This window comes from Sarcophilus harrisii, chromosome 3, assembly GCF_902635505.1.
Source record: "Sarcophilus harrisii chromosome 3, mSarHar1.11, whole genome shotgun sequence".
NCBI lineage: Eukaryota > Metazoa > Chordata > Mammalia > Dasyuromorphia > Dasyuridae > Sarcophilus > Sarcophilus harrisii.
The window spans coordinates 554136100-554159513 of record NC_045428.1 but is presented as its reverse complement, the minus strand read 5'-3'; the positions used below and the strand labels follow the sequence as shown (position 1 = coordinate 554159513).

The window sequence follows — 23414 nt, the reverse complement described above, 5'->3', positions numbered from 1 at the left end:
AAATAGAACAATGATGTGATCCAGTGTGAGCTTTAAGAATGTCCCTTGAGCTACTTTATGAAGAGGGGGGTCAGTCACTTAGAAAGGACCATTAGGAAGTTATTGCAGTATCCAAGGATAGAAGATCACTTAGTAGATGAGTCAGGGAAACTGTATTTTTAGAAAGAATCTACGGAATTCCCCATGTGTTTTCTCTCGGGAAATGTAACAACAAGGATTTGAACTGAAAGTGTAATCTCTGTGACAGCTTTGTTTACTTGTCTTTGTTTTGAGGGATAGATTTATAGGGGTTGTTGGTACACAGGTGTTTGTGGGCAAAAAACCCAAACCATCAGCAGGGTACAGTGAGAAGCTTGAGTGACTGGAAGCTGCAGTCATGGGAGAGTATTATGTTTGCTGAGAGACATAGGCAAACATTCGAGAGAAGAAGAGAGAGAAGTCAAATCTTCACATCCTGCTATGGGATTCAAGAGAGTACTTTCTGTTAGGAATAAATTGTATTTGGGCTATCAGGCAGTGTGAAAAATAGCTTACTTTTTGTTTTCAATCAAAAATATGATTATCTTTGTCAAAATTAATTTGTCATCTTAATTCCAAGTATTTTAACATAGGTAAGTGTCTAAAGGAACATATTCCATTCCCACCCTCTTCTTGTGCTCTTGAATATCTCTAATAAAGGAGAATTTGAAGTAAAGTTTGTAAAGCTTTAAACAAGGAAACGGTTTTAGGTTAACATCTACCACATCTTACAGAGCAAAAGTCATATAATCTAATTCTTCAACCTGAAAGATTGAAAAAGACTTCTGTAATCTGTATTCTAATCCCTTCAGAGTGGGGAAAATTGATACTGCCCTTAGGAAGATCCTAATTGCCTTCTGGGAATAGGGATGTCCATGATTTTCATAGTCCAAAGATCTTTCTATTTACCTTTGATTCTTGACTACTTTATCAAGGAAAAAATCTGGATACAGACTTTAGACTTGAGAAATATTTATTCTTATTTTTTGTTCAACTAAAAATGCTTTTCCTATGTTTCCCCATCTATGGAACACATCTATGTGGATTTGTCATTTCGATGTGGAACTGGATGGAGGTTGGTAGAAAAAGCAAGATTAATTTATGTAGATTTAGGAGTTAGATCTGCCAATATGCTAATTGATTCCATAGAAGTTGATAATCTTTATCCAAGAGTATAGAGATAGAATGGGAAAGGTCCCAACACAAAGCCTTGGCATAGAACATCCAGATGATGAATTTACAGAGAGAAAGCCACATTGCAGGGTCATAGAGACACAGAGAGGAGAGTATAGAGAAGCAGTACATAGTATCTAATCCTGCTGTGTCAAGAACGATGAAGGCTCTAAACTTAGTGACTCTTAGATTTAGCGGGAAGGGGTGTGTTTAGTCTTTATGGCCTTGATTCCTGAACTTCAGTTTTCTTCAAGTACCTCTAGCATCAAAAGACCTTATTGGCAATAACAGCTGAAAAACTTCATTAAAAAATTCTTTAATGTACAGATGAAGAGCCTTTATGCAAGAAGCCCAAGGTTGACCTGAACATCCCATATTCATGGATGGAATATGCTGCTTTGCTCCTGAGTCTAGCAATGTTGTGTACTATCAGCAAAAAATAATATTGCTCCCCCTTTAATATGCCAGTCCCCCAAAGCAAGTGTGGATCAGAGCCTTAATGCTTTGTGTCCTTCTTTTAGGCGACTGAGTCAGAGACCGACGGCAGAAGAACTGGAACAAAGAAACATACTCCAGCGTGAGTAACAGCTGTCACTAGAGCTACATTAGGTTGTGGTAGGGGGTGTTTTGTACATTGGAGGTTTTACATTTCTGACCTTTACATATCATTAAACAAAAACAAAATTTAGAACTGGGAGGAGTCATTTGTACTTGCCACCTTCTATTCCTATCGAGAGTTTTTGCCATGTAAAACTGGATGTGTTGGAAGTAGAAACTCAATGAAGGAACTGAGACTCTGTAAGCTTTCATCTTTTCCTCTAACAGTGTAACCTTTGAATATTAGGTTCATCTGATTGTTCTCACCTTGAGGTATCACAGAATGATGGTGGTGGTGATCACCATAATACTTAATGTTTCTGTGATGGTTTAACAGTTACAAAACACTTTATAAACAGAATATGTTTTGTATTCATATACATGGAAACTGTATTTTTAGAAAGAATCTATGGAATTCCCCATGTGTTTTCTCTCGGGAAATGTAACAACAAGGATTTGAACTGAAAGTGTAATCTCTGTGACAGCTTTGTTTACTTGTCTTTGTTTTGAGGGATAGATTTATAGGGGTTGTTGGTACACAGGTGTTTGTGGGCAAAAAACCCAAACCATCAGCAAGATATTTTTTCTCAGAGCAGTCCCTGAATTCCGCTAGTGCTTTCTCCTTAGCCACTCTTGCCTATTTGGCAGTTTCTGCTCCTTTTATTTCCCCCAGGACTTCTAAAAGCTCCCTACTCCATTCAAGAAACAGAACATTGGGTTCTGTCCAGTTTCCATGAACTAGAAGAATTGCTTGAAATATTTTCTTTATATTAGACTGTCATTTTAGGTATATGGTTATACTTCCCTTCAATGAAGGTATTACGATATGTGTAACACGTTGTAGTTCACAAAGTGCTTTCACATCTATTAGTTCTTTTTGTATCCCATGGGAATCATGAAAGGCAATTAGAATAGTTGTTAACTTCATTTTACAAATGCAAAAACCTGAGGGACAGAGATGTTCATGAAATTAATAGCTAGTTAACATTTATAAAAACATATACATATGCTTGCACATATACAAATTCATCTATACACATATTTTTACATATATATTATTTCCCCCCCCCCCCCCCCTGAAACAATTGGGGTTAAGACTTACCCAGAGTCACACAGCTAGGAAGTGTTAACTATCTGAGGGCAGATTTGAACTCGGGTCCTCTTGACTTCAGGGCTGGTGCTCTATCCATTGCACCACCTAGCTGCCCCTCAACAAACATTTTAACTAGTTACTATGTATAGTCCCTGCCCTAAAAGAGCAGTATTAGAGGGAGGCAAGATACAGTTTTATGTAAAAACAAGCTATATACAGACTAAACTAAAGAGAATCAGCAGAAGAAAAGCCCTGGAATTAAGAGGCATCCAGAAAAGCTCTTTGCAGAAGGGTAGATTAGGCTGAGACTTGAATCCAGAAAAGTTAGGAGGAATAGATGATGAAGAATAGCTTTCCAAGCATGGTATCACTCCTGTTTGAAGAATAGTTAATGAAGTCAGTGTCACTAAATGACTAAGTATGCAGGGCTATAAGGAGTAAAGAGACTGGAAAGCTTGGAGGGACCCTATTAATTAATGAAGGGTTTTTAAAGCCAAATAATAGGGTTTTATATTTGATACTGTAATTGATAGGGAACTTCTAGAGTTTATGGAATTGTAGAGGGTTGGTAAAATGTGCCATAGTCAAGCTTCTCAGCTTTGGGAAGATCAGTTTTACTGTTAGTGGAGTATGGACTGGAGTGGACAGAGACATGTAACAGGGTGACTGCAGGATGCTGCAGTAGTCCAGGTGTGAGGTGATAGGTTCCTGCTCCACACTAGAGAACAGATCAGAGGCAAAAAAGTGTGTATGGAAGAGCTATTATGAAGGGAGAAGCAAGGACTTTGCATCTGATTCATGCTGTTGTTATCCTCATTTTACAGATGAGAAAACTGAGGTATAGAAAGGACAAATGACAAGTGCCAGGATCACCTTTCTACTGATAGGCAGATTTAAAACTCCAAGTAGAGGATTATTTCTTTTAGAGTGAAGTCTTCACAGTTTTCAACTGTGACTGGTTTTAAGAAGGACCAAGTCACTTTTAATGTAATCTTAAACCACATTCATATACTTGGTAAATTTTAAAACAAAGGAACTATGCAACCTGACTTCTAAGTCCCAGATACTCATTTCTTAAAAGTGTAGTACCCTGTGTGAATTTTTGGTGCCAATTGAAAAACTTTCAATATGATAGTGGGGAATCTGTGTTTTCTAGAAATTGAATTTCAAAAATTAATGATTCACTTTCTTATTTCCAATCCTCTAATTGCAGCCAAAAATGAAGCTGACCGGCAAGCAGAAAAACGAGAAATCAAACGTCGACTCACCAGGAAGGTACAAAAATAGTCTGTGTTCTGCCTGCCAACAATTCTTTATTGGATTTAGGAGGAAACTCATGGAATTAGAAAAACTATCATTCTCATCTCTTGTTTAGATCCCCCAATTTTTTTATTTTCAACATTTTTGTGAATTCAGTTAATTATTTTACTAGCATAGCTCAATTACTAAGATTACATCTAGATCATACCATGCCTGGACATCTGCATAAGCATTGGGATCACTCCTGGGCACCTGTCTCAAGGAGAATTTTGATAGCTAGAATCCTAGAATGTCAAGGAAATGTAAAACTACATCCTGTGAGGATCCGTGTTGGCCAAGATTTGGGGCCACATTCAAGTTTTTACAGGGTTGTCATGTATAAGAAGGGTCAGAACTATTTTGCTCGGCTGCCTAATTTAAGAATCATGGGTCAGAGAGGCAGCATGGTCTATTAGATAGTCAGGAAGACTTGGCTTCAAAACCTTCTTTGGATACTTCCTAGATCTGCCATTCAAGGCACTTAAACTGCTCTTTTCCCCAACTTCCTCATATGTAGGGGTTTAGTTAATATTCATATCCTCCAAAAGCTCTTCCAGCTCTGGATCTGTCATCCTATAAATTAGAAAATCGTAGATTTTGGTTGAATAGAAGGAATAAATTTTTTTGTGATTAGGACAATCCAAAAAAGGAGTGGAATACTTCATGAGGTCATTTGTTCACCATCAGTGGAAAGCTAAATTGCTCCATAAGTGGGTTTGTGGTAGAATAGAATCCTGTTTAGATAGAGTTTATACTGAATAACATAGATGTTTCTTGCCCATATTGTTTTTATTATTCACAAAAATTTAGAAGAAAAAGTATGAAACTTTTTTGGGGGGACTCTTATGCCAAGCAACTGTCTACTCTATATCTTAAAATGCTGTAGTTTTAAAGCAACTGAGAATATAGCAAGTATTTGGAGAATGACACTGTGGTCCACTTGTACATAGATAGATATTCTCCAGGCTGCAAATGGACTCAGCTGATGTTAGCAGAGTCCTAGTCAGCTAGAAATTGTACTAGGTGACCCTAGATACTCCAGGAAACATAGGGGAGAAAGAGCCTTCTCCTGTACTTGTGTATGAAGGCAGAAAGAAAGCCTTCTCTTGTCCTCATTCCCCAGGGAATTGTGAAATAGATGAACCAACCTAGATAGAAGAAGAAAGAACGGACACACCTAATTTTCTGGCCTGGTGACCTGTTGTTCTGTTGTAGAGGTCTTCAGTCAGTATTTGTGGCTTTCATATACATGATCACCTTTTATTTAAAATGTACTTCTTTTTTTTTTAATAATACAGCTTTTTATTTTCCAAAATACATGCAAAGTTAGTTTTTAACATTTACCCTTGCAAAACCTCATGTTCCAAATTTTTCTTCCTCCCTTTTTCCCTACCCTTTCCCCTAGACAGTAAGCAATCCAATATAGGTTAATTATATGCAATTCTTCTAAACATGTTTCCACATTTTTTAATGCTTCATGAGATAAGTCAGATCAAAAAGGGGAGGGAAAAAACATGACAAAACAGTCTTCCATAGTTTTCCATCCCAAGTCTATTGGAATTGCCGTGAATCCCCTCATTGTTGAAAAAGAACAACATCCCTCAGAATTTTATCATCACATAATCTTCTTGTCACTGATACAGTGTTGTCTTGGTTGTACTCCTTTCACTTAGCATCAGTTAATGTAAATCTTTCCTAGCGTTTCTGAAATCAACTGCTCAACATTTCTTATAGAACAATAATATTGCATTATATTCATATATCATAACTTTTTCAACCGTTCTCCAACTGATGAGCATCCATTCATTTTTCAGGTCTTTGCCACAACAAAGAGGGCTGTTGCAAACATTTTTGCACATGTGGCTCCTTTTCCCACTTTTATGATCTCTTTGGATTACAGATGCAGTAGAGACACTGCTGGATCAAAGGATATGCACAGTTTTAAAGCTAAATTACTCTCCAGAGTGGTTGGATTAGTTCACAACTCCACCAACAATGTATTGTGTTCTAGTTTTCCACCATCCCCTCCAACATTTATCATTATCTTTTCCTCTCATCTTAACTAATCTGAGAGGTGGGCAGTGGTAACTCAGTTGTCTTAATTTGCATTTCTCTAATAGTGATTGAGGGCATTTTTTTCATATGACTAGAAATGGCTTCCTTTGTCTGAAAATTGCTCATTTATCAGTTGTGAAATGGCTTGTAAAAAATTTACTCTTTATGAACACTGAAAACAGCAATTTCTCGATGATCTATCCTTTTTATATAGCATGTATACTGTGGTAGTCTTTTTAAATGCATAAATACATAATTATCTTTTAATCCATGATTGGTACCTAATAACTCTTGCTTTCGTGAAACTAATACAGCCTTTTCTTCTTATAGCTTAGTCAAAGACCTACAGTTGCTGAACTTCTAGCCAGGAAAATCCTGAGATTTAATGAATATGTAGAGGTAACCGATGCTCAGGATTATGACCGGCGAGCTGACAAGCCATGGACAAAGCTAACCCCTGCTGACAAGGTGCTTGGAAAACCTATTTTGTTTTAAGGCAGCCAACTGGCTCAGTAAATATAGTGCCTAGACTGGAGTGAAGTCATCTCCCTGAATTGAAATCTAGACTCAAACACTTCCTGTGGCTGTGGGACAGTTACTTCCCTTGCCCACCTCAGTTTCCCCATCTGTCAAATGAGCTGAAGAAGGAAATGGCCAGCTTCTCCGGTACCTTTGCCACAAAAATGCCAAATGGGATTAGAGAAAGGCAGATATTGAAATAAAAAATAGTCCATAGAACAGAAGCTGTGTACTCACCTTAGAATTATTTATTATTTGATTTGGCGCTTACTTTTCTGTGTTAACTATGGACAAAATCTGATATTTTTTTCTTTTATAAAATTAGAGACTGAGTATGGATGACTTGGTAGCCAATGTTCCCAGATCCTAAACTCCAGAATTCATTCCTCCCCGTGTAGTTTAGTTTTGTTTCATGAAAATCTTCTCTTCCAGGATTAGCCCATATATCACCACCTTCATGAAACATTCCTGATTACTCCAAAGAAACCATCTCTGTCTTCCCTCACATTTTCCTTGAGCACTTTGTCTGAGGCACTTCTTTACCCAATTACATTTAATTTGTGTGTACCACGTGATTTTATGTCTCCTATATCCCAAGCTCCCTAAGTTCAGGGATGGCTTCATTTTTTATCTCTTTACAGCCAACACCTAGTACAGTCCCTTAATGAGTGATTATAGTGACCTCACTGACAGAATGCTTTAGACACACTTTCTCATTTGTTTCTGAACTCTGTGTAGTGGGTCCACTTGTTATCCCTATTTTATAAATAATGAAGCTGAAGCTCAGAAAGATTGACTTGCACAGGGTTTCACACCAGCATGTATTTCAAGTGATAGTGAGTTCCCGATGCCACGTCTACAACCTGATGGTTGTAAAATTGAACATGAAATACCGTAAGAAAAACCAGTCAGTTCTTTTATCAGCCCTGTTAAATAACAAAAGTGCATAGCTGTTTTTCTAGTGGACAGGCGTGTTTTTGTGACTGGCTAAAACAAGGATTGTAGCTAGAAATAAAGTAGCTAAAAACCTCTTTATGTCTTCTCTGCAGGCTGCCATTCGAAAGGAACTCAATGAATTTAAAAGTTCAGAGATGGAAGTTCATGAAGACAGCAAACATTTTACACGGTAAGAGATACCCTTTAAACAATGCAAAAAAAAATAATAATAAGGCAGGATACAATAATTTCAAATTTTTATTTATTATGTTAATATTAATTATAAAAATTAGTGATATTAAATATAATGTTGATATATTAATGGATATTCACATTATTATATTATATATTACTTAAAAATTATTTTAAGAATTAAAAATAAATTTAAGCATTTTTTTTTAATTTTAAAAATTCAAAAGCCTCCCTCTCTTCAGTACATGCTCTCTCACATCCAGCTTTCCAGCTGTCTGCTCATAGTTGTTCTTTTTCTCCTGTGTCCCAGTGTACCTGAGCAGGTGAAAGAGCAATAATTATACTTGCTCTTCATTCAGTCCTTTCCCATCATCCATCCATCTCTGTTATTATTCCAGATCCTTATTGCCATCATTGCCCACCCTCCATGTCAGTGTCCTTTTTTTCTGTACCTGGCTCACAGTCTTCCCTACACCTTATATGTACCTAAGATTTCAATATATCTATTGGCATCCTCCTCTACACCCTCAACCTTGCACCTTAAAATTTTCATGACCTCCATCTTCAGTTGATCTCTACTACACATAAGAGCAGTCCTGTCCTTGCTCGGATCTTCGCCTAAATGTTCTATGAGTCAGAAAGAATGCGCAAATTCATTTCTCTCCCCTTCCCCCTCGACAAGCTCCTATCATCTTATTATTTTGATCAGTTGAGCCTTACCCTAATCAGCTACCCTTTTCTCTCTTGTGCCATTGTGCATCTTGGCAGACCTCTACGATATTTCTCAGAATTCACTTACAAATGATTTTAGCTGATTATTCTGTGCCTCTTCTTTTCAGATATCCACTGACCCCTTTTTCCTTTCTCCACTGCCCCCAAGCAGAAGACTTTATCTCCTGCTTCACTCTGAAATTAGGGGTCATCTATAATGCGCTCTCAGCCTCCTTTTACTCCAGGTCCTTCCCAGGACTGCTCTTCCCTAGTATTCTAGACCCCTCCCCTCTCATCCCATCTTTTTAGCTTCTCATCACTCCTTGTTCACCATGCCCTTTCCTGGGAGCATAACAAAGTCTCTTCCTTTGTTTTTCTTTACAAAAAACTTTGCTTGGTGTTGTCATTGCGTCCAGCCAATGTTCTGGGCTGTCTCCTGTCTTTTTCACCTTGGAGGAAGGGTTGCTGAGTGTTGGTTCCATTTCCTTGGCTCTCACCCTCTTTTGTCCCTTCAAACTCTCCTGAAACTGTTCTTTCCAAGGCTACAAATGTTCTGTGACCTGCCAAATTAGCCACTTTCTGAGACCTCATCAGACTTGACCCTGCTGTTCATTGCCTCTATAACATTTCAAACGAGGTTTCATTCTGCTTGTCCCCCCTCTAAGGTAATGCTGACCCATTTTACTATTCTGTTATGAGAAGAGCGTGCTCATTGTAATATCTCATTTGGACTGCCTGTTTTTAACTTGCCCACTATCAGGATCCCCAAAGGCTTTACCTTGGGGCTTTCATCTCCTCTTTCCACATTTTTCCCCCTTGAGATGCATATTGCACTCTCAGTTTCCCAAAATCATCGTATACTCAACATGTCCAAAATGGAATTCATTTTCCAAAATTCATCTGGACTTACATTGTCTATGGGCCTAGATACTATCTCTTTCTGATCACTTTGTTTTGCAGTCTGCCTTCTCCCAGTGATCCTCAAAAACCACAACAAATCCCTCTTCCCCATTACCCATGTTTGCAGTCATTTTCTGAGTCTTGCTGATTGTACTACCACAACAATCTTTATTTTCATTCCCATCTTTCCACCTATAAATCTACTATCCTAGTTCCTCATCTTTCACCTAGCCCATTTCATTATCCTTATTTCTGATTGTTCTTCCTGCTTTTCATCTCTTCTCTCCAGTTCATCCTCCATCCATTTGCCAAATTGAATTCCTAAACTCAGACCGTGTCACACTCCTTTTTAAAAATCTTTAGCTGCTTCCTAGGGCTACTAAAAACCAAAATCATGCCCCTGATATTCACATTCACAATATTACTTTATCTCTTTATCCTTCTTTCCTCTTTCTTCACATAACTGAATTTTGCGTGCATTTTCTCTTACTTCCTCACCTAATTGTTCCCAAAAAACAGAGCCTATGGGATTTTTATCTTTTCTGTCCCTATGCTTAGCGTAAAACCCTACTCAGCAACATGGCAGAGTCCCTGAACCCCAACCCAGCCGACGGAGAGACAGAAGCTGCCATCACCAGCTTCCTGGGAACAAGTTCATTGTATATAGGAGACTATATATATAGAGAGAGTTGTTTGGTTGAATTAAAAATACCCTATCATACTATGGTGGGGGTTCTCTCTCTCAATACTCAGACCCAGACCCATAACCCAGACAACCCTGGGAACTCCTTGGTGTGGAGAGGATTGAGGGCTCATGCTTGGATCTCACAGATTTACCTGGGTGAATTTTCGAGATTTCTGAAGAATGTGATTCTGTGGCCCTGGAGAACCCACTAAGTTTTAGCCTGCCCACCTCAGCTTTACATAATACACCTGCTGGGAGAAGAGCAGAGTATTGATTATGCATGCTCATTATAACCTCTCTCTTGTCTGTCTGGTTTTTAGTTTCCATCGACCATGATGCTGACTCTGGGGGAGAAGCTTACAAGCCTGCAAACAGGGCTGCTTTTCTGCTTCCATCTCTAAATACATGGAAGATCCTTTAGTTCTCCACAGCATGTCCAAAAGTGGACTCGCCATAGTTCAAAGGTGGATGGCATCTCTCTGAATGTAGCATTTCACTGGAACAAATTATCGCAAGGACCCTTGCAGCCAAACTGAACACTGTATACCAGTGCTTTTCCACCTTTATGGACTGAATCTCACACTTCAAGGGAAGCTCAAAGTTCTTGGGAGGATTTTCAGGTTGTACATTTTGCTGCCCCTAAGAAATTGTTGCCCTACAGGCGTAACACCCCACTCAGCAACATGGCAGAGTCCCCGAGCCCCAACCCAGCCGGCGGAGACGGAAGCTGCCATCACCAGCCTCCTGGGAACAAGACATGCCACCCCCCTCGCTGTGGCCTTCCACCCAGCCTGGCAGCTGCTGGGAGAGACAGGGAAGGCCTTGTGGCCTTCTCCAAGGGCAGGTCACTATTCAGGCCAGTCACTGTCTTATACCTCGCGTAGCACAGCAATACTCTTCATCGGACAACTGGGCCCAAAATACGCCCACGATCCACTGACTTCCCCTTTGACACCAGTCAGCCAGGGTCTTGATTGTAAATAGTCTCCAGGGAGTGGTGGGAACATCTCTCTTTCCTGTTGGCCTTTTGTTTATTTCTTTAGTCTGAGCTGCAACACCAGATTCTCCATTGGTGAAGTAAGAAATGTGTATATATATTTTCTTGATGCAAAAACAAAATGGAAAAACTACCCACAGGTGGGCAGGAAGCAGACACAAATATCACCTCTGTCTGATTGGCTTTTGTACTTTATCATACCAGCTGAATCACTGCTGACCAAGAGCTGCCTTCTGCAGGATGGAGCTGGAGCATTGGGGAGGGGCCCTCTTCTACCAGCAGCCAGAAGCAGTCACACCCAGAGGCCTTGGGTTCCCCCATGAAAATGTTTGGGGAGCATCAAAAGCAGGATCTGGCACCATTTCCTGTTTTGTTCCCTTGGCAGTCTCACCCCAGAGCGGTTGGCCGTTCCCAGCTCCATCTGCCCTCCTTCCTCCAGCTCCCATATGCCGATCCAGTCATGTCTTCCCTGACACTCGGGCTCAGCTCATTGTCTCCTAGCAAACCATCACACACATAGCCTGGGCCTGGGCCCTTGCCGCCCCCCCCCCCCCCCCCCCCCCCCCCCCCGGGTTCTCCTCCTTGTTCATCAGTTTTGATGTGTCTTCAAAGGAAGGACTCAGATGCCCTTAGATGAGAACTGTCCAATCTTCTTTGTTCTAGATTCCTATTCGTGAAGGAGAGAGTGGGGGGAGAGGGAGTCCTGCTCTCACTGCTGAATGTGGTTTTGTGGTTGGTTTGGTGGGGGGAGATTTTGTGTTTTTTTCCCCCTAAGTTTTGTCCATTGTGCCAATTTCCTAGATGGTTTTCTCCTATTTCTTCCCCTTATATTCTACTTTGACCCCCTAGTTTGTCCTTCCCTAGGCTCAATTCTGTTCTCCTTTTCTCTTTCCACATCAGTATGTCAGTGTGATGCCTACTGTGAAATAATTGAATTTCAATTCTTAGCTAAGGGCTCAAATGACCTTTAAAGGCGGTGTTTCTTTGGGGACCAGGGAGCCAGTGGGAGTTTTTGAGGGATGCTGTGTCCTTGGCCCATGGAAAGATTGAGGATGACAACAGGAAGGCAAGTTATGGTGCTACCGAAGACTGTGAATTGTCAGCTGAAGGCAGGTGGACTCAAGTGACTAACTGCTCACTTGTCTTTTCCTAGTCATTCTGCCTGCCAGAGGCATGGTTCAAACATACCTCTAGCTGAATGAACCCACACCAGCATTTTCTGTGGTTTGACAACTTCCTTTCACTGCCTTTACTTTCCGGTCCAAAGGTGCCAAGCTGGTGCCAGGCTTGGTGTCCTGGGTTACCAGTCTGCCTTCTCTGTGCCACCAGGGAGCCTCATTAACCTTTCATCTCATTCATGTCCTTTTTGGGGGGTGGGAGGGACCCAATCTTTTTCAGGGTTTTTTTATAAAATGGATTTTGACTTCCCTTTCCTTATAATTATCAAAAATTCATATAATGTAAAGAAGAGGTAAAGTTCTTCCTAGAAAAACCTGGTATTTTAGACTTCAGAATGCTTTCTTGATGTACAAAATCTCTTTGTAGATGAAATAATTACATTGTATATCAGTCTTCCTATCAATAAATATTAATTATTAAAGTATTATAGATTTTTTAAAAAATTTCCTATTTTATATACAAAATCTGTGCTGAGTCCTTTGTTTGCCTGTGTGGAAAATTTCTGCAGTTAACCTTTTATGGAACAGTTGAATGGGGAGTTTATCTAAATTAAGACTTAATTTAAAACTAAGTTTCATTGTAACAACACTTATTGGTTCAAATATGGCCCAATAAATAAATAGAACCTTTGAAATTTTGTAATTAAACCAAATTTCCATTTTAAAATGTGTATCTCATATAGTATGCCAAAATAAGCTCCAGAAGTGTACATGATTTAGACATAATGGGTGACATTATAAAGTAGAGGGGGAGAAAATATATATACACACATGTGCTTATTTTATGTAGTCAGTGTTGTTGTATGGTTTGAGAGAGAACAGCACCATTACTGCAAATTAATGTTTTTACGTTCTCATGGAGGAAAAAGATCCCAGGGGACCAATGATAAAATTTCATTCTCAGCCTTCAGCTGCTTGGTGGAGAGTAAAGCTAACTGGAATGTGCTACTACATGGGTCCAATTATAGGAGTGACTCGTGGTGCTTTGATATATGGTATATTATTTGACTCTCATCCCAAACTAGTGTAGTAAAGGGTGCAGATAATAATTGTCCCAATTTATGGATTTAGAAGCCAAGAAAAACTTCAGTGCCATCATTTCCAAAGACATGCTTAGTAGAAGGAAACAGTACTGGAAAGCGTGTCCTTTTATTTCATGCTGCAGTGCTCTTTACATAATGGAATTCCACATACATTGAGTGCCTGTTGTATACAATGTGCTGGGGATACAAAAATGGATCAATGCTCATAGGGTGCTTAACGTTTGTAAGGAACTTGGGACACGCACACAAACCACTCGGTCAGTCTTTATTATGTGCCAGGCAGTCCTTGTCTTATAGTCTGATGGAGAAGACAACCTGCAAACAACTATTTATAATATTGATTACAGTCATTGACTATAAGCTCCAGGCCTTCTTGGAAAAGCCCCAATCCCTGAATTATTCTGTAGCTAGCATCGACTCCCAACAATTTTGCCATGACTAAGTGACTACTTGTCACCTGTCCCAATAAAAACCTTGAGTCAAACTCATCCTGAAAAATGAATCTTTGAACCTTTTCTGTCCTTTGCAAAAATTCAGCATTCCATTACTTGATGACCCTTAGGAATACCATGACTGACTGGATCACATCACTTCACCAAGAGCTTAGGTTCCTATGAAATGGCTTGCTGTTGTAACCAGCACAAGACAAATGGGCTATTGGCAGTTGAAAATAAGGAGACAGAGTTTCTGATAATTATTCAACAGAGCCATTTGCTGAGAGAAATCATGTTGCTTATAGATCTTAAAACCATATTATTTTGAAAGGCATTGTTCTGTGACCAACTCTGGTTTCTGTTTTTTTATGATCTAACTCTGAAGTATGTTGTTAGTTTCTAGGAACTCAATCTTATGTAAAGTTCCCAATGCCCCCCAGTAAATGTGCCAGGACCTTAAGTTTTCTCATGATTTCAAGCTTAAATGCAGCCTTGATTAATCTGAGGAGGAGAACATCCCAGTCACAAACTTTTGAGCTTTCTGGGAGTTCTCAACAGTTTGCTACCCTAGCACACGTATGTTAATTTCTTATGTGAAGAAGATTGCAAAGCTTCATTTACTCACACTAGTTTCCCAAATGTTTCCATTTTAATGCCTATGTCGCCTGTGAATTTATTGGATGAATGAATCCTAGCACCCTGAGATTATTATCTCTGTGCCATAAGGTTCTGCTTCCAAGAAGTTTAGAGGGAAAGAAATAAAGGACAGGTAAGTTTCAGTGCCCTATTCCCAGTCACATCCTTGTTATGGCAGTGGGGTTTGCATGGCTCAATTGAAACTATGAGCTATTTACTCAAAATGGTCAAGTCATAGTGGAAAGTTGACAAAAAGTGATCCGCCTGAGAAGGAAATGGCACACTTCTCTAGTATCTATCTACCAGTGTGCTACTGGGAAAATTATGGCATGATGATTACAAGTAGCTCCAGTAACTAAATGAACCAACATCTGGTGAGAAACAAGAATATTATACGGTGAAGAAGAAATTGCATAGAAACCTGAAATGTAAGATTGATAAACCAAGGTAAGCTGGGTGTGGTCAAGAAAGGAGATGGAAAGATTAAACCTAACCTTAATAGGAAGTAATGATGAATAGATTTAAGAGATTACATCTGTTAGAGTGCCTAATGAACTATGGGCAGAGGTTTGCAATATTATAGGAGGCAGCAACAAAAAAAAAGTCCAAAATGAAAAAGCAAAATGGCTGAGATTTGATAGCTGCAGAAAGAAGGAAAATAGGAAAATACCCAACTGATTTCCAGAGAATAGCATATTTTAAGAACTGATGCTGAGTTGGTGAGCCAGAATCAGGAGAACATTGTACACAGGAACAGCAAGACTGTGTGATAATCAACTAAGATTGACTTAGCTATTCTCAGCACAGTGGTGATCCAAGACAATTCTAAATCTTATTAGTTACAATTATAATCCCACCAATAAGAAATGAATGTTCTGTGATTGCCTGGTTATTTAAATCGTTTTTTCTCAGTCCCCATGCTATTAGGGTCCAATGAGCATCAGAAACACCCCTCTCCCTAAGTCTTTATTTTGACTTTGATGTAGCTTTTATTGTTCTCTTCCCTATCTATGAAGGGGAGTTTTCCTGATGTGTGGGATGGGTGCAAGACCCTCTTTCCCAAATTAACAGAGATATCTACAGGTACAAAGAGAGCATTTATATAATCCTAACTCCCACTATGTGCTGGAATCTGAGGAGATTTAAAAGGCAAAAGACCCAAGCATTTTCAATGGATAGATTAAAAGGAAGTACTGACCACTGACCAACGGTCACCAATATTGTCTGCTTCCTGTGGGTCACGTCGCTTCCTGTAACTTGGACACAGGGTCCAAGACCTGATCTGCCTCTGGGAATAGAGATCATGTGACTTGGGCCTAGTCTCATAAACTGAGAAAACTTCATCCAGTCAGTCCCATTCACTGAGGTGCTCTTCTCTTAAGCAATTTCATTCACTGTATGGATTCAGTTACCACCTCCATGACTCTGACTATGATTTCTCTGCTGATCTTCACTCCATAAGCTCTGACTATCCACAAGTCATTGCCACCTTAACATTCTCCCCAGCATCTCAAACTCAATACATCAAAAACACCTAAACTTTCCCCTTCTGATTTAATTACTTTTACCAGGAGCACTATTCATTCACTTACTGTGGGTGAAGGATTTGGAATTGTAGCTGGCAGAATCCCAAGAAAGATATCCTTTATTAACAGCATGAAAAAATCTGGTAACAAAGGAATTTTACTGACTACTCTCCATTTGCATGAAAAGAGTGCCTAAGATGCATTTTATTAGGTATGTCTACTTCTAATTATCTCAACTATACATCATTCAGATTTCCCTTGGCAGTCCCAAAGGGTAGATGCTTTAATGAGGAAGTGGCCTTAGAGCACTATGTTTCTTCCCATTACTTAATTATTAGTGGGGCAGAGGAGACAGCTCAGTCTACAGTTAAAGAAAATGGCTTCCAATGGGAAAGACCAGCAGCTTTGTGGCACTCAAGAAATGGAATATTTGCTAGTTTATACAACCCAGCTTTTCTCTTAAAAAATTTGGCCATCTCAACCAGGTTTTTACTGTCTTGGTCTCTTTTTTGGGGAAGGAGCTAGTTATCCTAAATCTTGATAAAGGGAAAAGAAAGAATATATCCCTGGAGGAGAACCAGCTAAGGATGGCTTTTGTTTACTGGATAAATCAAAGTAAGGGTCTCTGGCTAGATTGGTGCCCCGGATGCTAAGAGAGATCACATTATTCCATTAGAATAAGATTGTTTTATATCTAGTCCAGAAATATAAGATTTCAATATAAAATGGGATATTACAGATTAATGGTAAAAATCAAATTATAAAACATCATATTAAATTTTCTCAGAATTTAGAGTTGTTCAAGACTAACCAAGCAGCCCTGCTCCCTGAAGCAGGTAACTACTGTGTACATGGAATAACTATAGATGTAACAAATGCAAATAGGCACCAGAGCAGTACTGCTATTTGGAGAGATGGGTTAATGGAACATCTTGGTATAGAGCTTCTTCACCTCCTAATAAAGAGGTGATGGACTCAGGAGATGAAGACAGAGATTTGGACAGGACCAAAGCAGGAAATCATTTGCTTGACTATGTATATTTCTTGGAACTATTGGGTTATGTTTCTTTGCTTGTTTCAGTTTTTTCCCAATGTAAAGGTAGGGAGAAAAGAAAATTCATTTTTGTTCTTTAATTTTTCTTTTATTAAAAAGAAAGAAAAAGAAAAAAGTGGTTGAGTTGAACTTTATAACAACTAAAAGTTTGTAATCCTGGAAACTCAACAAAATTAAAAAAAAAAAATTAGTAAACTCTACTGTAGCAGGCAGCAGATAGAAAGAGATTCTAAGCATTAGGACTTTATATTCAGATGGGACCAGGAGATGAAGTTACAAAATACAGGCTGCTAAGCATACTACTAAGTAATTTGAAAAATGAGAGAAGAGTATTATGTTTTCAAGTTTTCAGAATGAGTATTTGTACCTTGGAAATTGTCAATCACTAGAAATCTGGACTTGATTTATTTTTATGTTGATTGGACTTAAGAAAATGATAACATCATTACTGTAAATGTGTGATGACTAACGAGGAAATATGTTTTACATTATTGCATATGTATAAGCTATATCAGATTACTTGGCCTCTTGGAGAAGAGAGAAGAGAGAGGGAGAGAGAAAAATTTGGAACTCAAAATCTTTTTAAAAAAATGAATTATCATGTATGTATAACCTATATCAAATTTATGATGCGCAGTGGATAGAGCACCACCCTTGAAGTCAGGAGGACCTCAGTTCAAATCTGGCCTTAGAGACTTAACACGTCCTAGCTGTGACCTTGGGTAAGTCACTTAACCCCAATTGCCTCAGCAAAAAAAAAAAAAAAATATATATATATATGATGTGGTTTGAGGACCAACATGATGTGGGTCATATAGACACCAAAAATTGAGGTTTAGTCATGTGAAGAATTCACAATGGCCATTCTCTTTGACCAAAGGCAGATTTATTTAGAATAGCTTACAGACAAAGTGATAGAATACAATAGACACCAGGAATGCTAAATTTGAAATAGAGTTGGGAAAGCATTACAAAAGAAGTTCCTCAGTGGGACTCACAATTACCTGTTAGAAAGGGAGCACCTATGAGTTTGAGGCATCCCCTTAGCTGGCAGAGTAAAGTGGGGTTGGAAGCCTAGTAAAGTTAGGGGAGATGCTTGTTGGCATGGGGGTGGAGGCATAAGGCAGAGTGCCAGCACAGATTGACCCAAATGAGGACAGTAGCCATGGAATGGCCCATAAGTAGATTTTATACCAAATTTACCTTCAGGGTTATGACTGGGATTTCTGACAGGGCATGGCAAAGTGACACTGCTCAGGAGAGACTGCTACAGAATGTGGGTCTTAGGAGTTTGATATAATTTGGAAAAAGACCTCCCTAGAGGGTAGGACTATGGAGCTAAACTAATCTGTCAGTGCCTTCTCTCTGCTTCAGGAATCAGTTCTTTAGTTTCTTTCTGTCTAAAACACCATTCAGGAACTCATCAAAATTACTTGCTGTCTTGGGGAGGAAAGGGAAGGAGGAAGAAAAAAATTGGAAGTCAAAATCTTACAGAAATGAATGTTGAAAACTATCTTTGCATGTAATTGGAAAAAATACTATCGAAAGTGCAAACATAAAAGTGCTAGTGCACACTTAAGAGGTTGGACAGGAAAAGGATAGGAAGAAACCAAATGTTAAGGATTTATCCCAGTCTTGCTCTGAAAACATTGGAGTTTGCTCAGTAAAAAGCCTCAGAGAATGAAATCACCAGATTAGAGACAACAATAACGATGATGATGAACAATTAATAATTGGTATTTTATAAAGCACTTTTAAGTTTGCAAAATGCTTTTCATGCATTATCTTGTTTGAACTTCCCAATACCCCCAGATAAAGAATAAACAGCTGGGGATTAGGGAAAACTACCAAGAGGAGATGGTACCTAATCTCTGGGGCCTTCAAGTATGGTAAGGATAGTGAGAGGGAGGTAAAAGGCAAATCAAGATTAAACAGAAATTGAGTTTGGTTAGCTCATAGGATCAATGAGCAGAGAAATGTGAAATCAGGCTGCCCAAGGAGTTACTGTAAAGGAATGGATGGCTCCCCTAGAGGTGACAGAGAAATACTTCCATTTCCAGGAAAGGTCCAGGAGTGGACCTGGCCAAGCTCGTGCCCTGGAAGGATTTTTTTGGCAGCTATGTAAAACTGCTGGGAAAAAAGAGAGACTAGATGCAGGAAAAATCATTTAAATTCTTAAATTTATTTAAAATAAAAATATCTTAAATTTATCTTTAATCCAAGCAAACCCAATTTTTGACAGAGAGGTGGAGAACTCCTGGTACAAAATAAGATATGCATTTTTGGATATAGCTAAAGCAGTTTTGCTCGACTAGTCATATTTATTACAAGGTTTGGTTTTTCTTTTCTTCCAATGGAAGGGGGAGGAGGAGTGAGAGAGAATATTAATTCTTGCTAATTAAAAAAAATATAATTAAAAGTTTAGAGTGATAACAATCCAAGGAAGAGTCCCAAGGGGTAAAGTGGAAGAAAAGGACCTAGAAGACTGAAACTAATGAGGAGTAGGGACAAATCTGATAAAAGTCATCAAGAGGGGAGGTAACAAAGCAAAAGTGGGGAAAAAAGCACCTTAACAAAAGGTGACTGCTGCCTTCCTTGCTTTCCTTATCTAGACTGTTTCTCTTGTCCTCAAATCTTTTCAGAATCCCTGCCTGCTTCAAATTGGCATCCAGGATCCTTTGAACTCTGATGCCATTCTCTCTCTCCAGCCATATTTCACTTCCTTCCTCTCCACCCATGCTATGCTCCAGACAAAACAAACTCCATTTTTGGCCCCAACAGAACACACCCAGAGCTTCCTTTGCCTCTTTCCTTTTGCTGTGTCTACAATGTCCTCACCTTATCTTCTGTTGAATTCCTACCCAGTCTTTCAAAACCTACTAAAATGGCCCCTATTCTAGGAAGCCTTCCCCCGAGGTGTATAACCTACCCTTTTAGACCTACCACATAGGTATTTTCACATAGCACTTATTATGTAATCTTGTACAGTAGCAGTATCTCTAGAGGTGATTCAAGGCAATTCCAATAGATTTGTGGTAGAGCTATCTGCATCCAGAGAGAGGACTATGGAGACTGAAAGTACATCACAACATAATATTTTCACCTTTGTTGTTGTAGTTTGATTTTTTTTTCTCTCATTTTTTCTATTTTTGATCTGATTTTTCTTGCACAGAATGATAAATTAAACACGTTTAACCTGTACTCAATTACTTGCTGTCTAGGAAAGGGAGGGAGAAAAATTTCGAACACAAAGTTCTGCAACGGTGAATGTTGAAAAACTATCTTTATATTTTGAAAAATAAAAGGCTATTATTTTTAAAATTATGTCTAGATATCATATCCCTCATTCCTAATATAGTGAACTCAAAGAGGAAAGAGACAATGTTTTATCTAAATATTCCATTTACCAAGGACCCTGGGACAGTATGCTACAGACAGAATATAAGAAGGATGTGGGATTTCTTTAGCCCAGGGAATCTGCAATGTGGGAATTTTTTCCATATTTCCACATTTGTGGAATGTCCCAAATTTGTGACATTAACAATTTTTGTGCATGTCACAAATCACACCCATCTATGATTGTCATAGGATCATCACACAGCTAGAAAAGATAAGTAATACTTGAATTAAGATAATCTTATCTTCAAATGCATCATTTTATCTTACAAAGTATTTTTAAAATTCCTTTTAAAAAAAAATTCTGAGTTCAATGAGAAATATATATATATATCATTTATACACGTGAAATAATGCAAAACATTTCTATATTTGCTATGATGAAAAAAGATGCAAGAAAAAGAAAGTGAAAAAATTGTGCTTCAATATCTGCCCTCAGATTCCACTGATTCTCCCTTTGGAGGTGGATAGCAATTTATTTATTTTTTTTTATCATAAGTCCTTCAGAATTTTCTTGGATCATCATATTGCTGAGATCCTTAAATCATTCACAGTTGATTGTGCAGTATATGAGTGTTCCTACTACTCTGTTGTCAGGGCTTACCAAGGTCTTTTCAGGGCTGTTCATCCACTTTTGCTGACCACTTTTATTCAACTCTTACCTGGTGCTCAAAAAACTATAGTTTACTTAGGAAAAATTTTTACAGCGAGTGTTTCTGATAAAGGCCTCATTTCTCAAATGTACAGAGAACTGAGTCAAATTTATAAGAACACAAGTCTCCCCAGTTGATAGTCAAAAGATATGAACAATTTTCAGATGAAAAAATTAAAGTTTTAAAATTAAATTAAAATTAAAATGTTAAATTAAAAATTAAAATCACTATGGATTAGAGAAATGCAAATTAAAACAACTCTACAGTGGCACCTCAAATTAGCTACTTTAAGGTACCACTTAAATTGGGTAAGATGGCAGGAAAAAAATAATGATAAACATTGGAGGGGATGTGGGAAAACTGGGACACTAATGCCTTGTTGGTGTTGTAACCATTGTGGAGAGCAATTTGCAACTTTGCCCAAAGGGCTTTCAGACTGTGTATACCCTTTGATCCAGCAGTGTCACTAAGGGGTACATATCTCAAAGAGATCATAAAAGAAGGGAAAGGATCCACATGTAGCAGCTTATTTTATGTTGGCAAGGAATTAGAAATGGAGTGGATGTCCATCAATTAGGGAATAGCTGAATAAGTTGTGGAAAAAATATGCTTGAAAGGTGAAAATGACAAGTACTCCCAAAGAGAAGTATGCCCCAAACTGCAAATGTTCCCAAGACCAGGCATCCCCAGTCAAAGGGTACACTTGAGCACAGAGTTCACTGAGCATAGAAGTTCATCAATGATTCATCGAGCCTTCATAGAGACTTCCAGGTGTCCTTGCTATTAGAGAGTAACAAAGAAAAAATGCTATTCCCATAGCATTCCCTTGGAAAAATGTCTTGGAGGGATGACTGATGACCTGACCAGCTTTCCAAGAGGCTTCTGGGTGTCCCAGTTATAGGGGGAAAAAAATCTGATATCTCTAGTTGTCCCAAAAGAATTTGTAGGGGCAAAAAGTGGGTTAAATTCCAAGAGGAGTTAGAAATTTAAAAAGGTAAATTCCCTAGTGGAACTTACAATTAAACTAGGAAGAAGACACCATTAAAGGGAAGACACAATGAGATGGGAGCAAGTCATTGACTGGGGGGGAAAAGGGGAACAACTCTAATAGTTTAGTAAGACCTATTGTGCAAGCAGGCCCTTTATAAGGAAGATATAATCTCAGGGATTTGACATTAAAACTAACCTTTCTGATTGGATAAGTAAAGGAGGGTTTCTAGAGACCTCTACCTGGGTGGAAACTGTAATAGAATGTCTATTGAAACTTACCTTCTTAATTCTAAAGAAGATCCAATCAGTGCTCCTCCCACTTTGCCTCCCAGCTAGGCTTCCAGACTGTATATAGTGATTCTCTGAGCCCGCCTAGCAATCCAGCACTACATCAGATCCTTTTCTCCTTCTGTGCACCATATTCATTTGGTGATCTCATCAGCTCCCATGGATGTAATGCTGATGATTACCTTTCCTACTCTAATCTCTCTGCTGACTTCCAATCTGGTATCTCCAATTGTCTTTTAGAAATCTCAAACTAGATGTCCCTTAGACATCTTAAAATTCAGTATCTTCAAAACAGAGATCATGATCTTTCTCCCAGTCCCTTCTTCCTACCTTTTCTATTATTGTAGAAGACAAGATTCTCTTAGTTCTTCAGGCTCCCAACTGGGTAATCATCCTGATATTGATGCGGTTTGAGTGGTCTAGAAATTAGTAGCAATACGTACCCTAGGAGGTACTCTCTCCCTCAGTGTCTTCCCTTTGATGGTGTCTTTCTCCTTACTATAGCTAATTGTGATTAGTTTTCTAAAGTCTACTATGGATTTAGTCTGCCAGTCAATGGTGTACTCCCGTCTGTTGTCCTTTGTGTCTTTGTCTACTCTATTTCACCCCCCCCCCAACAAACACCCTACTATAAACTACAATGGCTCCCCTACTGCCTCCAGTATCAAATAAAAAAAATTCTCTTTGGCATTTGAAACCTTTCGTAACCTAGCTTTCTCCTATCTTTTCCTTCTTATCCCTTATTCCCTGGCATGTATTCTCTCCTCCAGTGACACTATCTTTCAGGTTATTGCTCCAACAAGACATTCCATCTCTTGACAGGAACATAAATTTTCATTTAATAGCCTTTTATTTACAAGTTATATGCATGGGTAACTTTACAGCATTAACAATTGCCAAACCTCTTGTTCCAATTTTTCCCCTCTTACCCCCCACCCCCTCCCCCAGATGGCAGGATGACCAGTAGATGTTAAATACATTAAAATATAAATTAGATACACAATAAGTATACCTGACCAAAACGTTATTTTGCTGTAGAAA

General features: G+C 38.7%; 1 protein-coding gene across 3 annotated transcripts in view; it reads left to right on the top strand.

Annotated features, from left to right (window-relative positions):
* Window positions 1–11251, top strand: part of PHACTR4 (phosphatase and actin regulator 4) — a 109470-nt gene extending 98219 nt beyond the window's left edge. For all 3 annotated transcript variants that reach the window (XM_012545582.3, XM_012545581.3, XM_023499897.2), the window contains 5 exons: window positions 1713–1768; window positions 4095–4156; window positions 6566–6703; window positions 7804–7880; window positions 10499–11251. In XM_012545582.3, coding sequence (XP_012401036.1) covers window positions 1713–1768; window positions 4095–4156; window positions 6566–6703; window positions 7804–7880; window positions 10499–10514 — 349 coding nt within the window. In that variant the 3' untranslated portion in view covers window positions 10515–11251. The remainder of the gene's footprint in view (window positions 1–1712; window positions 1769–4094; window positions 4157–6565; window positions 6704–7803; window positions 7881–10498) is intronic.
* The last annotated feature ends 12163 nt before the right edge of the window (window positions 11252–23414 follow it).